Here is a 15791-nt window from a genome sequence, read left to right as displayed (position 1 = left end):
AGGCAGACTGAGCCGTTATTCACCAGAAGTAGAGCCGCAATGTCCGGATTGTGGCGAATCTTACTGCTCGCTAGCGCACATGCTTTGGCAATGCTCCGCGTTAAGCGGCACCGTGTTCACTAAAGAAGAAGACTGGGTGGACGCCCTGCAAAGCGACGACCACCAGACCCAGCTCCGGGCCGTCCAGAGGGCTCACGAAAGGGCGGAGGCTCACGGGCTTCCCGTCCCAACGTGGGTGCGGCCCGCGACCCCTGCCGCCCACTAAACCAAGAGTGGGCGGGGAGGGGTTCCTCAGGACACATTAAAGTTATTTCCTCCTCCACCGAGTTTGAACAACTGTTCTTCAAGATGACCCCATATTAACACCCGTAGTTTCCGCAATCTGGGGTACATTGCTCTATTTGTCTGCCGAGATCGTTCTGCGATGTTACGGAAACACCACAAAATGTAGCTAGCGCTGTAGTAGACGAGACTCGCAAACCGATCCCGGCGCTGTGGTGGCCGCACGATGGATATTCCGAACATTCTTGCAACTAGCTTCCAGAAGGTGCGTGCTACAACGCAGTCCCTTACGACATGCGCGTTGGTTTCTGTTTGTGCGCAATATATGCATTTATCATTCGCTACCATATGCCAGCGTTTAAGCCTGTCTTTTGTAGGTAGAATACCCCACTGATATTGCCAATGAAAGTCCTTCACTTGAGAGGGCAAATCAGGTGAAAGCACAGCTGTCCATGTTTGTGTAGTAGCTGTCCGTGGAGGTACAGCTGTCTCACACAACATTTCACAAAGCCTGGAAACTGGTGTCGCACGCCACTTTGTGATTCTTAGTTGTACAAGCTGGCTTTGCAAGCGCGCAGCCGCCGCATACTGCGGTGCTGGCGTTACCGCCGTCGGAAGCAAGTTGCCTGTACTCTGCGGCATAAGCGTTCGACGGTAATGGCCCAGCCAATAAAGGAGCAGTGGCCTACCAGGGTACTCATCATCATCAAGTAGATCACATGTACACTTAGTGCACAACATCCTACCGAATGTAACTATGCACGGCAAGCTCCATCCTCCACTGGATTTTGGCAGACGCAAAAATTGCTGCGCTACGTATTGCGACTTGTTTAGCCAGAACCATGAGAAAATAAGTGAGTTTACTACTCGAACTGTTGGTGACGGCGGGAGAGCTACCCTTGCAGCAAACCACAGTTTACTGCACAATACGTTCTTAATGAAGAAAGCCCTTTCTGCCAGCGGCAGTGGCGACGCAGTCACTGCTTCTGACTGTTCTTTAATGGAGCTGACAATACCAATGCCATAGAGAAAGCCAATGCAGCCAGCAAGCTTGTAGATCCCATATTTCTCGAACCGCCGCAGCTCCCCGGGTAATTGGCAACTCAAATCAACATTAGGGGGCGCTGCGGAGCCTGACCCGGTCTGGCTACACTGTGCAGTATGGCGGCTTTACGGAGGTCCCCGCGTACGCTTTCCTTGGTGAAAACATTAAGTTTGTTGCACTGCGATTTTAATTCGCGCTGTTTTGTGGGGGGAGAACGGGTAGTGGACGTCGAGCACCTCATTTTAGTCGGCACCAGTGGTACAAAGAGTAATTAAGTAGAAGTGGTCGCGCGTGTGTGCAAACCTCCGGCGTGACAGCGGACCCGCACGAGATTGTGGTGAGAATCGCCGACGCATTCCGGGACCCATCGATCGTGGAGGCAAAGTGTTCGTGCACTGCTGGATTGTCGCAAAAGTGCAAGCACATCTCGGCTGTTTCTCCTGGCACCTTATCCTGGAACATTTGGTGTAGTTGTCAGTCCCTTTAACGTTTCGTCTCTACATTGCGTTTCAATGCTGTTCATAGTGCAAAGATCGTAGTAAAGCGGAATGTTCATGTGCGTGCACCGTTGTAAGCAGAAGAGATCCTATTATGTGCCGAACTGCAACTTAGCTTCACCTTGTGCTGTGGCGCTTGGGGTTACCTATCACAATACATATCCTGCTTTTTTTCTTTTTTTTTGCCGACATGACTGTTCGTTTCCTATGGCTCATACGCTATTGTTTCACAATTTGTGCTCGAGCAACTGCGTGATATCAGTGGCGACTCAGGCAGAACTCATGAAACCAACTTTTGTTGTCTTTGTTAGTGCCCTTCTTAAAGGGGCCCTGAAACTGGCATGCCGCATGATATACATACCACGACCACCACAAGCTCTGTTCGCAGGACGATCAGACAGCCGTGTGTATTTATTGGTCTCTGTAAGTGATGTAGCTCCAGGCGTCCATCTCGCGTTTAGAGAGTGCCACACATGCCTGAACCACAAGTAGCAATGTGTAAAAAAAAAACTTGACCAGGACCTTGCTACCTTGCCACGCACCGTGTAGCTTCCAGCACACTAGCTGAGGCGAAAGGAGAAAGCAATGCATCAGTGCAATAACTACTAATTCCGCTTACAGTTCAATGATTCGAAAAATTTTTGCAGCAGGCGGTGTCCTTTTGTAGTGAGGTAACTATGATCAGTCGGAAGCGTTTCAGTGCCCCTTTAAGTGTTTGTTAAGTGCTTTAAGTGCATGTTAAACTTTTATGTCACTTACTTTCCATTTATTGATATGTTGATAGTAAGGACAGCTCTATATGCTCTCTGGAGGTCAATAATTATCATTCACTGATGTTAAGTCTGCACAAGTGTCTCCCCATGTTGTATTACCAGTGGTTTAGTTATGCTTCCCAGGACAGCCATTTGCACTGTATTCAACAAACTGGGAAGAAGCATAAATTATGGTACATATACCAGCTGGGGTCATTTGAATCAAACCATTCTTTCAGAGTACTCAACTCTGGTGGCCAAACTTTTTAAATACTCATCGTATGCAGGTTTGACACTGTTCCATGTTACTTCTCATGTTCTGTTTGGCCAGATATACCCTCATATGCTAAAAAGTGCAACAAAAATGGGCTTGAGTAAAACGTATGAGGCAAGTACAGTGAACAAAATATTGAGTGCATGTGGTTTATTTTGTGAAAAAATACAAGTAAGGAAAGGGACAACAAACCGCCATTGAAGAATAACCACAACTCTATGCACACAGATCATAAGTGAACTGCAAATATCTCGGAATACCATAAGATGAAAACTTGCATCAGAATGCGTAGTGTAAATCAGCACTTCAATGAAGAATACAAGTTGCAAAAGAATGTGCATTGCTAATTTACAAAAAGTGTGTTGAAGTTGAAGTCTGCAGGTTTGGCCAATGCAAACAAGTGCAGCATGTAGATCACATGGCAACGACCGTGTCTGAAAAGTATGAAGTGGCTGAGTGGCATAAAAAATGCTGGATTTCCAAACAGAAGACTGCACTTACTCTCAAGGCCGCCACGCTTTGATGGAGCCAAGGTCACACGCACAAATGCCTCTATGCAATACAGGCTACTTGCAATATCGCCAGCCATGGCACGACTTCAGGTGAATCACCTAATGCCGAATATGCAAACGCGCCACTGGAATTCATCTTTTGGTGGCACAGCCACAGTTACTTTTAAAATTTCACACATCAACTGAGCAGTCTCTGCAATTATGTTGCTACATGTAGTTAGAGAACAGTTAAAAAGGTGACTCAAGAATGCAGTGGAAATATGCTTCAATTTCACCAATGTCAATGCAACTGTTTTTACACATAACTGGTGCCGTCCTGAAAGTGGATGAATTTTTGTGTAGCACGTCACACGAGCATTCAGAACATCGAATGATGGCAGGCCTGTGAATGTATTTACGTCGCTACTATTTATCGTGTTCACAAACTTCTGTGGAAAAGTACCCGATGTCACTTGGGCAGCCTTGCTTTCTGTAAGCCTTGTCCGTGAAGCCATTTCTAGTAGGAAATTTGCCACGTCTTTTTCTTCTCTTGAGTACTCTGCCATTAATGTCTGGAGGCCAGGTTGGCAAGCACATTCCTGTCACAAAACAAAAGCAAGAGTTGTAATGTCTGACATATCTGACGCGAAATGCAGCTTCTTTTTGTCATTCCAATAATGCACGTCAGTGTATTAAATTCAATGTTGGAAGTAGGAAAGCCAAGCTTTTTGCATCAGTTAATTTGCACCCATCACACCACAATCCTTTCACGAATTAATCCAGAAAACATGCTGCCGGCTAGGTAAAGACAGCTACCACATCACAAATATATAGAAAAAATAAATTGCCATATTTGCTATGTCCTTGTCCCTTATGGTGTTTGCAAGGCTTTGGTCAATGCTGTTAGGGGATGGGAAATCGTCCTGCAATGTCAGATAGAGTTCAGTTCAAGAAACCAGTGGTTAAGCAATGTGTGCACAAGTTGCAATTAATGTGCACCCATCACACACCACGTGCTACAATGCTTTTACGATGTAAATCCAGAAAGCATGCCACCGTCTAGGTAAAGACAGCTACCACAACACATACATATACAAAAAGAAATTACCATATTTCCTTTGTCACTTATTTGGTCCATGCTGTTGCGGTCAGGGGATGGGAGATCGTCCTGCAATGTCAGAGTTTAATCCCAAGGAATTAGTGGTGAAGCAATGTGTGCACAAGTTGCAGGCAGCCAATTTACCATGGTGGTCGTGCTGACAGGTGCATGGGGCAACACCTTTGCTTCTAATGGGGAGGCAACAGTTTCTTTGCTTGATTCATTCTGTAATGCATTAAAAGGTGTTGACATCTATTGCATGCTTGTAGACATGGTGTATGTACCATAAGCATATAAGTGCTGCACCATGTAGTCAAATTAACTTACTCTGGCTGACCGATACACACGTCGGCGAAGTCTTGCCAGTGAAAGCTCTTTCATATGAGCATCCTTGTTCTCATCATAACATGACGTCCTTGGCAGGTTTTCAGTTGGTATTGCATTTTTTTCAGCCGCTGTCTTTGACATGCTACATCTGAAAAAATAAATGAATTGTTTATGCTTTGTTGTGCCTCAATATGGGCTGCACCCAGAATTTTTTTTCTTTTTACCTCAGAAACAAAGCCACAATATTTATAAAAAAGCATTTGCAAGGAAATGAAGCACGGTTTGAGTGTGCAAGGCTATGCAACGATGTACACCGAATGTAGCATCTGCAAAACGTAGTTGAAAGCTGCTCATAACACAAAGTACACAGGTGCAAACACCACCACATGACCGGAGTAGTTATGCCACTGAGTTGGGGATGATTTAATAACACAGATAAAGCTAGCTTAGGTACTAATACTGCACATACATATGCGACACGTCAGTAGACGGCGGACGCCGTAAATTTTCCTCGAAACTAGCAAACGCGTGTAAAATTGACATGTGGCTGTCGCGTAAGTGGCAAACTTCTGCAATGAACGCGATAGGCTCGCCGTCGGTGCGAAATACCAGTGTCATATGGCCACTCTTGAGCACGTCAGAGATTCTCAAGTGCAAGTGGCAAATTCGTAATCAGTCGCGCTGGGAAGTGCCCGCGTGCAGTGCGCCTGTGCTGCAAGTTCATCCGCACCACGCATATTTATTCCGCTTTAGCATGCCACATACGTGGCACGTTTACACTCAACACTTCCCGAACTTGCTAGTACATCATTCGTAAACATTTGAATCTCCGACGCCCGTATAAGTTGCGCGAGACGTGCTGGGCATCAAAAGCCTCCAGAGTTACAGCCGGGTGTAGCCAACGAGCGCAGAGGTGACGTTGCTCGCAGAAACCGCTGTGAAGCGTCGAACATGAGCTCTAATTACAGCCAATGTGGTTAACGAGTGCAGAAGAGACGTTCCTCGGAGAAACCGCTGTGACAGGTCTCGAACCTGTGCTCGAATTTCGCGTTGCGGCTAACATATGCAGCAAATAATGCATATCCCAATCGCCAGTGCCCGCAATGCGAAACGTGTTTACATAAGGTGACACAGTGACATGTATAATGGCCACGCACAATGGTCATGCATTAGGGTCGAGTTCACAATAGTGTCTCACCTGGTAAGGAGAAATTATCCCGTGCAAAATGCCGTGAGCAAACAGTCACTGTAAGCGTCACAGCCTTGCCGATGCGGAGGTTAGCGATCCACCTGGTTCTGCGGCTTCAGCCTTTCCACTCGGAGGGAAGTGCGTGAACGGAAATATCGCGGTCCTTCCATCTCGCTGGCACGCACCGAGGAACACAGCAGAACTGCTTGGCCGTTCGCTTTTTCTTTGCTAGCAGCTTCATTCTTCCGTCCGCGACAGCAGCCTCCACGGCACACACGGCGACTGGACCTCTGTATTTCGTTTCTCCCTACTGCCGCTAGGTGTCGCATGAATTGCTGGAGTTGCGAATACGGTTGACGAATCATAATTTTTTGACGTTGACTGAAGATATTTACATACGATATCGTGCCCACTTGAGCTGCGGAGCTGGTAGCGTGCGGTTATAATTTAAATGTCGCAGGAAAAGTGTTTCTCTCCGGCAAAAACCGATATTTCGGCTCATTAATCTGTACCACGTGCGGTGAGTGCGCTGCGTCGGTCGTATATGGGTATTCGGCGTTACTCCAACTCTGGATTCTCGTTGGCCTGGTAGGACATTGGCGAAAGTGTAGTTGACTATCGAGCGTGCCCCGCTGTTGCCGGCATGAGGCTGACGGCGAAAATAGGCGGCCAACTCGTTGGCAATGGTCGTCTATCTGTCAGTTCTGCGTAGGTCACCGTCGCTTCCATAATGCGTGGTTAGGTGACTCCATATTTTTGGGCGTCGTCGCGTGCGCTACCCACAAGATGCCTAATTTAGGCGATATCTCAAACGAAAAATAGTTCTGTGGTTGCTGGATAAAACAGAATACACATGCTAACATTTCCAGCTTATCGTTTAAATCGTTATTCTTGAAGTTTGTATCTCTCTAAACCATGCCACGACATGGACAGAAGATGCCTGCCTTGTATGTCCAACGACACAAATGGAGATTTTGCTTTTCACAGCAGCATGAACGAGAGAGTCACTCGTGTCGGATTTTGTTGACTTGTATTTGGATTGTATTGACTGCCCTTTGAATTATCGTTGAATTCGGATTGGTTTTCGCACTGTTGACTCTGACACTTTAAACTAAAACAGTGAAGCTGGGCAAAGTTGGATGGAAAAAAAAAAAAGATTGCAAGTGAGACATAGAAGAATTGAAAGCAGCACGTAGATTTCCGGTTCTTGTTTTGAGGACTTTCGTTCTTGCATAGCAGACACGACCTTCGGTTTTCACTGCACTCCAATGCATCAGCAGAAACTTGTAGTTCTCGCTGGTTGGCGCTTGTTTGCTTACATTAGGTCAGGCGCAAAGCATACGACCACACGAACAACAAGCTTACCTGTCGTCCAGTGTTTTGTTTGCACGTGTAGCTGTTTGCTTCGTGCTAAACTTACTCTAAGAATACAGCGCGTCAATCGGCGACAGAATGTGGATTCGCTCTTTCAGTGCCGTTGTATTGTACGGGAAAATTGTTCGCCACGCACCAGTTTACAGAAAGCGCAAAAAAAAGAGAGAAAAAGCTGTTCGTCATTTGAGACTGAGAGACTCCACACATACTGCGCTGCAGAACGAAAACAAACAATCCCGAAGACCTCCATTCTATAAGATCACTTTATTAATTCGAGGGACACAGCGCAGAAGTACATTAGTATACAGATAAACAAAAAGCACAACCGCACACTCACGTCACTGTTAATTCACATTTTCTCCAGAGATACACCTGTTGGGGTATCGACAACAGTTCTTTGTCTCATACCTCTCTCCGTATATCTTCCGCGTGTGTGTGTTTTGTCGAGTTATACAAGGTGTTTACTCGTTTTCATTCTTCTTCCACCGTTCATATCGGTCTACGCAGCACCCACACAAAAAGCAAATGGTTAACACGCTTGGGGCGTACACACCTGCGTAGCGCAATTCTTTGGCCACGTTGGTTCACACATTTCCGCCAACACGCTCGCCGACGGGCTTCTACTCTTGGAACGATCGAAGCCTTTTCTCGCCTCGTTCATACAGGCTGGCACAAATGCATTGCAGCTAGACCGGCCGCTGTGAGACGTCACATATTTGGACATATAAGTTATGCAATGCACCAGTTCAGGCCGAGTTCACACTGTTTCATTTACATATATACTCAAGTTTGGCAAAACTTATATTCTCGTTGTTGTGCTCTTGTCGTGGCCTCGCGATGAAGTTTTCGGTTCAATAATGTGATGTGGTATTTTACAGTGGACAGATACTCAAGAAGATGCACTCATACTTGCTCAAGAAGGTAGACGTAACCGGAAACAAGGAGGTGTCCACACACATGTACGCTCAGCTACACCGAGCCGAGAAAGAACGAAAAAAAAAAAAAACGTATGAAGAGAAGGAAAAACTATATAGAAAGGAAAGCAAGGACAGCACTATTAACGTAAATCAACGTTCCAGTATTAATAAAAAAAAATAAAGTAAGGTATCATGACTTCACTGCATGGATTGCCGCAATAGACATGAACTTTCTGGCAATCAAGAAAAAAAAGTATAACGCATTTAAGCGCTTCACGACGGTGTACTGCTTTAAACCTTCTTATTTTTCGACCACGTTTTGTAACACTCACAAGAGCTCAGCTTGATTCATACTTGAATACAGGCTGTGCTTACAAATATTTTCATGTTTGCAATAAATAAGCGTGTTGGAACTTGTCCGCAGCTGCAGACTACATACTTCCAGTGCGGAGGATATATAAATATACGATTTGATCTACTTTTCTTTTTTTTTCTGACTGTTGAGATGTTTGTGTAGCTAATTACATCTCACTGACCGTCTCTGTGGCGTTTTGCTTTTTTATTTCGATGTAGCATTAAAATAGGCATGAATGTAGCATCACTATACATTAATATTGTTTCTCAGTTCAACCTATTGAAGTGCCTAAAGTTGAGCTACCGCTTTCTACAGCTTCCAACGGTGCTGGACGGAAGCAAGAATTAGGGCGTATGAGCGTAAGAGGCCTTGCAGTATGTGCTAATTTGTGTGATTTAAACATAAAATAATAAATTCTGGACATCAGTGTTTCTTAAATATACTTCAGCAGCATCAACGCTCAAGCATACTCGCACACACGCTCACACAAACACGAAAATATACTCGTTAAATTTTTTAACATCCCTGTCTTACATATGTGACAAGTCTAAGCATGGAAGTTCAGCTTTCCCTGAACAAGACAGCAGTATTCTGTGTTCACAAAGTACAGATCAGGGCACATTAAAGTCGAGCGCGCTGTGAACACTAATGACGTGTCGTAGTAGCAAAACACATAAAGTTAAAAAAAAAAGAAGCCGCATGTGAAAGCGGGCTCGGCTATAAAGAATGCTAGAAAACGTAACTACACAAGAAACACTGTATATTGCAGCCCAAACAATCGTGTTTACAGGAAGAGGCGTGTACAAAAGTTGAGGTACACAACGATCTATGACTCGCATGCTTCTCACCAATGCGTTTGCTTCCGACGTTTCCCATTCGCTTGCGTCTCGTGCCTTTTGCTAGACACTCGTACAACCGTTCGCAGTTGCTGTGACCTAGCGTACGCATCAAGTCAGTGCACGAGTGACCGGATACGACATCGGGCCGCGTATTGGGACCACTGTGGAGCTTACACCCGACGGCAAAGGTTTTTCGGAGCACGCGTAAATAGCGCGAGACACTTTCCCCCAAATTCTCAACTCAGCCTACATAGAATACAGGGTTTGCTTAGGGTGAGCACTCGAAGAAAGCAGAGCTAAAGCGCCTGTATGGAGATTCTATACGTTGTTCATTCTTATAATTAAGCATCTCCTACTATTTCTGAACTGAGATTGAAGTACACATGAGACTTTTTGGCTGAGTATGGGTTTCTTTTACGCTAGTGACATGCTGCATGCAGTGAGGCTGTTGCCATTGTGACCACACTAAATTAGAATACGGTTTTCTTTTTCCTCTCTTTCGCTCTTCGAACAGACTCAGGATAACGTTCAGTCTTGTTCTTCGCTTTTATGTACAGCGAATCACGGCTCAAAGATCAAACATCTTCACACCCGGCTTTAAGTTCACAGCCTTTACCGAGACCTATGGATTCCATAAAAACGCAACTTCGCCTAATTTTCCATCGCTCTTCTACTTCCAGTAGTAACAGTCAACGCATACACAACTCAACATTGTCTGAGTTCTTGCTCTTCTTTTTTTGTAGCTTGTGTATATTTTTTTTCTTAGGACGCCTAGTTGAACGCTTTATCAAAGTACACCTTAGGCCGTTACTTCCACAACATCATTGCTGCCAGCGGCTTCCGTCGCCACGGGCCAATCCAACGGGAAGTGGATTGCGAGCGAGCGCCGTTTGCTCTTGCTTGCGTTCTAAAATTCATCCTCCATGTTGCTCTGCAGCGCTGAAAAACCGAGAAAACACAAATATGCCGGGCGAATGGGCAGTCAGTACGAGTTCCTACTGCCAGACCTCATTTTCTTTCAGTTCTGAGGTATGGTGGCCAGACAACGCCCACGGGGAAAATCGCAGTCTGCTGTTTCTCCCACACAACAATCAACACACACTTGGGGCCGGGGCGAGGAAGGAATCAAGACATAAGCGGGGACCACAATCGTGCACAGTGCTGAGTCAGTGAAGGGGCTTGCGGTCGAACGGCGAGAGCGCGCCAAAGGAGACTCGCCGTCTGACACCACGCATGACGCAGCGATTCTCTCGCCGCTGCGGCCCTATGCACAAGTCATCACCGAAGCTGCTGCCGACACGCTGGACTCAGGACATAGCCGTCTTTTTGCTGAGTCAGCGACTGCTGCGAGATGGCAATGCATGTCGAAAGGGGCTCGCGGCACATCGATGACGAAGCTGCCGCTGCCATCCTGTCACCTGGATTGGGTCTTCTCTTTTGCTGAGTCAGCGACGTGGCTCGCGGGTAACCGGTAAGAAGTAGCCAAGCATGTCGAAGGAGGCTCGCGGCCTGGATAGCACACATGAGGCTGTGATTCCTTCGCTTCTGCCGATGAGCATGTCGAGGTCGAAGCTACCGTCGTCACGCTGCTACAAGGACAGAGCCGTCTTCTGCTGCTTAACAGATTGGGGCCGCAGGAAGGTTTCGTTTTACTTTTTTCTTTTTTTACTCGGCGATCTCGTTTTCACGGGTCCGAGAAGTGTCGACAGAAGCAGAAGGCATCAATGCGCAAATCGGTCGCTGAACAGAAGCACACAGCACATTTGCAAGGCAGTCGAAGCATATCACGTGACGGCTTACGGCTAGAAGAACACGTTACTCCAGGTGATGGCGCTGCTTCGTGCAGGAAGGCCCCGAATAATACCGTTATTAAACAGGCATCCTTATCCGCGGTTACCGCAAACCGCCGTTATTCACTTATGCAGTTCTTCTCGTGCCGCCTAGTTCCTCCTCTTCAAGCTCAGTGGATTCCCACTTGCTGCCCGCCAGTTACACTTCGCCGTTACCGACGTCGGCGCGACGCTCGTCTTCGGCAAGCACACGCTCCTCACAGCTGGAAGTTGTGCATGGACGTGGAGTACTCGGAGCGGTAGTTTGGAGCGGCGGCTTGGCCGCCCTTGGAGCGCGTCGTCCGGTGCGAGTACTCGGAGAACCTGTCTGCGTCGTGTTGCGGCGGCGCCAGTCCTCCACCGGGCTGCGGCATCAGCATCACGGGCTGCAGGTTCATGGACTTGCGCGACGCCGTCGACTGGTTGTCCGCCATGAAGGCGCTGTTCACCTCTCCTGCATCGGAGTACACAGACAGACAGGAAAACGCGGATTAAGCGACTGCACTGCTGCCAGGTGAGTGGCAAACTCATTGTGAAGTGAGAAAGGCTTTAAGGAAAACAGGAGAGAGTGCCGGTAGCTTTTTGGTTGGGCTCAGGTTTGTTGTAAGCCCAACCATTAGGATGGCGAATTCGGTAAACTGAAGGAAAGAGGAGAAGACGGAAAAACAGAGCATCTTACGTTTCATACGCACCATGCATACGGCTTGAATTATGCTTCTTTATCTTTCGTATATCGTTTTTCTTTTTTTTTTTCGGGTTACATAAATAACTTGGTATACTTTTCTACGCACACGCTCGACGTCCGCTTCCTTTCTAACGTTTCTTTCTTTTCCTTCACCCATAATATCGCATCAACCATGTCCTGTCACAATCTTTTGTCAAGCGACCCTTCCTGTCCTACAAGAGAGCCTCGCGAACGTCGCGGCGTGTCACGCAGGAACACGAGAGCGGCAAAGCCCCATTCGCGGGAGACAAAGGGCGCGTTGAAATCAGAGCTACATACGAGTTGGGTTCGACGATACAAATAGCGCGGCGAGTTCATTCTGTTCCGAACAATGGGCCCTCGGAGGATGTCTCCGCCCCTGCGTTTATGGGTGCAGGTCGCCTCCCGGCACCGTAAGCTTTTCAATGAGCCAGAAATAACAGCTCATGCGCCGGTGTCGCCGCACCTCGCGTGTGTAACTGGTAGGTGCGACACGCGGAACCTTCGAAGACGGTTATTTATTGCAGAGCTTCGAAGCCGGTACTTCTAGATACTGTTTTTCGTTGGTGCCGCGACTCGCAACGATGGGTTTGCGAACACATGTAATGCAGGTGATAACGTGATGTGACGCTGCCCTTAAGTTTCTGCCCGCAATTCAATCTTTGTCAAATATTTCGAAGCCACGCCACGGGTAACGGAACCTTTCACCCTGTTTTGTGTTTCGTCACTTCATTCAAAGAGGAAACTAGGACGTAAGAATATGCCGCAAGGCTGCGTAGGAAGGCGCCAAGGTGTAGCGCGCCCGGTAATTCGGACAATCTACAGGCATTCTGGGATGCCTGCCTGAAAACAGCTTCAATGAATATAGTGCACCATGAGTTAAAACGTTAACAAATATTGTAGATTACGTGGATTATGAATTACCCGTCTATAGCTCAGCGACTAGATGCTCCGGTGCCGAGATGGGGTCGTAGATTTGACCCCCAGTTAGTTCCAGTGGGGAAGGTATGGAAAATACAATAAAAAGAAGAAGAAGAAAGAATGAAGCGCCTGGGAACTCAGGTGTAGATGCCTGTTAAAGATCAGCACCCCACAACTTCTGTCACAGACCCTAGACTAAGCTCCGGAGCGGAAGGACCGATGGAATATTGTGCAGGTATCTATCTATCTGCTGCAGCAGAAAGAAAGGACATAAATCAACGATAAATTTTCGTGAAAAAAGAAAGCAAGGTTCTGCTTAACCTGCTTGTCGATTTCAAGCTACATTCGGGAAAACCTGTGCGCCAGGAAACCGGAGAGCGATCGAATGAGGGCAGCACAATCGTGGAACTCCTTGCAGAGCCCATTTCTACGCTGTAGTCTGTTTCACGGGAACACCGAAATAACCATTTATTTATTATAAATGTGGCAAGAGCAATCGTAAGCGGCGATAATTTCTGTACGAACTGAACGTTTCAGTGCACATGTTCGTGCCTTTGCACCAAGAACCTGTATACGCATTAACTTCTCCGTGCCCCCCCCCCTCTCTTTTTCTTGTTTGTTTGTTTTGGAGGCGCAACGGACTGAGTCTGTGCTTCTTATCTGTTGTGGCATGTCATTTCTCAGCTGGTTGCTTTTTCGGGGCAGAAAGCTAATTGCATCTGCCGAAGACAACTGCCGAAGACCACGTTCAGCCAGAAACTTCAGAAAAGATAACGGCCAATAAGCACGCATATAAATAGAAAGAAATGGCAAGGTCTGGACTGTGCACACGAATATAGTAAGTCCTGCGGAAACATAGCAGGCGAGCACCAACGGTTGGCACTGAGAACTAAACACATGCGGCGAGTGGCCGTCTTCTCTGGGTCGCCGGTGAAACGCTTCGCTTCACAGGCGTTTCGGTGCATCGCAAGAAACTCCCAGCGTTTTTTTTTTCTTGTCTTTCTTTCTTCTTTCTTTTCCTTTTTTTTTCAGGCACATGAGTTAGGGCAGCGAAGCGTTTCCCCTAGCCGTTGTCGACATGCTGCCCTCGATCTGTTTTGGACCTTTCCTACAAGTTTCGCGGCGAATGAATATCGGCGATTGACACCGATAGCTAAGTGCGTGTGTGAGGTAGAGGGGGGAGGGGGGTCGTATACGTGCGTGCTATAGTGCCCACGTGCAAGCTTAGCGTTAATGCAGGCTGTTACAAAGACATGGCGAAGACAATTAGTGACAGAGCTGTAAACAAGACAAAACACGAATGTCTATATTCGGACCTACGACGCGCGCACATTCAATAGTGTAGCGCTTGCGCATTGCACGTTCTCTATTTTAATTGCTTGCAGGCACTTATAGGCTTGTACGTGGGCACTGTCCACCCAGTATAGGTTGCTTTGCACGCAGGTCCTGTCTGTTCGTTGTATTGCAGCGAGAGCAAGAGAGAGACCAGGAAATAGAAGAGGAAAGACAGGGTGGCTAAATAAATGAACGTCCAATTGGCTACCCAGCAGCTGGGGAAGAAGTGATGGGAAACATGGGGGTAAGAACGTCAATGATGTTGGCTGGCAGGCTAGCTGCCACAGGGCATATATAAACGCAGGAAAAAAAGGCCAAGCAGGGGCAGGACAGCGTGCTGCCACGAAGAATGGGAGTGTACGTAGGTGTGAAACATTGAACTGTACGCCCATGCACAGCGAAACGCATGACACCGTTCCCAGTCTGTCTCGCAGTCACGAGTCTTCGAAAGAAGAGAGAGAGAGAGAGAGAGACGTTCCTTCAACGTCAATCTAGCTAACGTCAGTTGGGACAAGGTTCCTACAACTCCGTACCCCATGAAGGTATACGGTTCTCCAGGGTGTCCAGCGCGGTGGATAGCGCTGTTTTCACATTGAAGCGATATCTCTCAATAAGAAGACGAGCGATGACCTCTCTGACCGCTAAAAAATAGAGTTGTCTAACGGAGATATCAAGGTTTAATTATCCAATAGCGAATGCGCTGTAGCGTTCGTGTACCCTTGTAGACGGATCCGTTGGAGATGTACTGATCGGGCAGCAGCTTGACGTATCGCGTGCCCAGCACGAAGGCGAGCGCCGCCAGGACGACGCAATCGGCGACGCCGATGACGGCGAGGATGTAGGCCCAGCGGATGCCGCACTGGCCCGGGTCGTAGTCGCCGGCCTCGGGCCCGCACACGTCGCGCACCACGGACACGTCCCAGCCGGCCGGGAACGTCAGCACGCCGATCACCATGCACACAGCTGCGGCACAGAGAAGAGAGAACACTGTTTATGAGGCCTGCGCAGTTTCGAAAACAAGCAGTCACTTATGCAGTGTCAGTAATTTGGAGCAGCTTATAGCTTAGCGATTAGACATTCATGGTACCCGAGGTAACACGTATTAAATATGAAGCGGCACATTCATGCACAAAAATTCACACGTAGGAGCCACACGAAGCCGCAAAGTAAGAGGCTCTCCTGAGTGTATGGCTGATGCCTTTTACAAGAGATATGCAGCCGAGTAATGCGTCTTGTGTGTGCTCGGGCCAAATTTTCGGGAACTGCATTCAGAAACATCTTCAGGACTTCGATAACATTTTAGTGCCAGCAGCGAAGGACAAAAAGAAAAGGGGGGGGGGGGGGGGGAGCGTAGACACCACGATGTGCCACGTTATCCAAGTTCGTATGCCAACACGCCCAACACAGAACAGCATTTCGAGTTAGTATGGATCCGATATAGTAGTCTGAAATTCTTTCTATTGCCATATCGACGTTGTGACGCGGAGCCCAAAGACATGGCCTCTATGGGAACGAAAATTATCCCGTTAAGCTGTAAAACCAGAGCACGTGACAAGCAAAAG

At 47.4% G+C, this 15791-nt stretch overlaps 1 protein-coding gene and 1 long non-coding RNA gene across 3 annotated transcripts in view; both read right to left on the bottom strand.

The window, feature by feature from the left end:
- Nucleotides 1–2985: 2985 nt before the first annotated feature.
- On the bottom strand, nucleotides 2986–6301 carry LOC139060070 (uncharacterized). 2 transcript variants are annotated; one of them, XR_011514593.1, is made up of 4 exons: nucleotides 5966–6301; nucleotides 4768–4915; nucleotides 4450–4665; nucleotides 2986–3940 (listed from the first exon to the last, which is right to left on the bottom strand). It is a non-coding gene; the product is annotated as an uncharacterized lncRNA (long non-coding RNA). The 2 variants fall into 2 exon arrangements; XR_011514592.1 differs by having other exon boundaries at nucleotides 2986–4665; nucleotides 5966–6298.
- A 1274-nt stretch (nucleotides 6302–7575) lies between these two features.
- Nucleotides 7576–15791, bottom strand: part of Tmhs (Tetraspan membrane protein in hair cell stereocilia) — a 173484-nt gene continuing 165268 nt past the window's right edge. The window contains exons 2-3 of the mRNA XM_070538857.1: nucleotides 14947–15192; nucleotides 7576–11724 (exon numbers count right to left, since the gene is read on the bottom strand). Of these exons, the coding sequence (XP_070394958.1) occupies nucleotides 11489–11724; nucleotides 14947–15192 (482 nt within the window). The 3' untranslated portion in view covers nucleotides 7576–11488. The remainder of the gene's footprint in view (nucleotides 11725–14946; nucleotides 15193–15791) is intronic.

This window comes from Dermacentor albipictus, chromosome 5, assembly GCF_038994185.2.
Source record: "Dermacentor albipictus isolate Rhodes 1998 colony chromosome 5, USDA_Dalb.pri_finalv2, whole genome shotgun sequence".
NCBI lineage: Eukaryota > Metazoa > Arthropoda > Arachnida > Ixodida > Ixodidae > Dermacentor > Dermacentor albipictus.
Note: the sequence above shows the minus strand (reverse complement) of the source record. Positions and strands in the feature narration are given on the sequence as shown.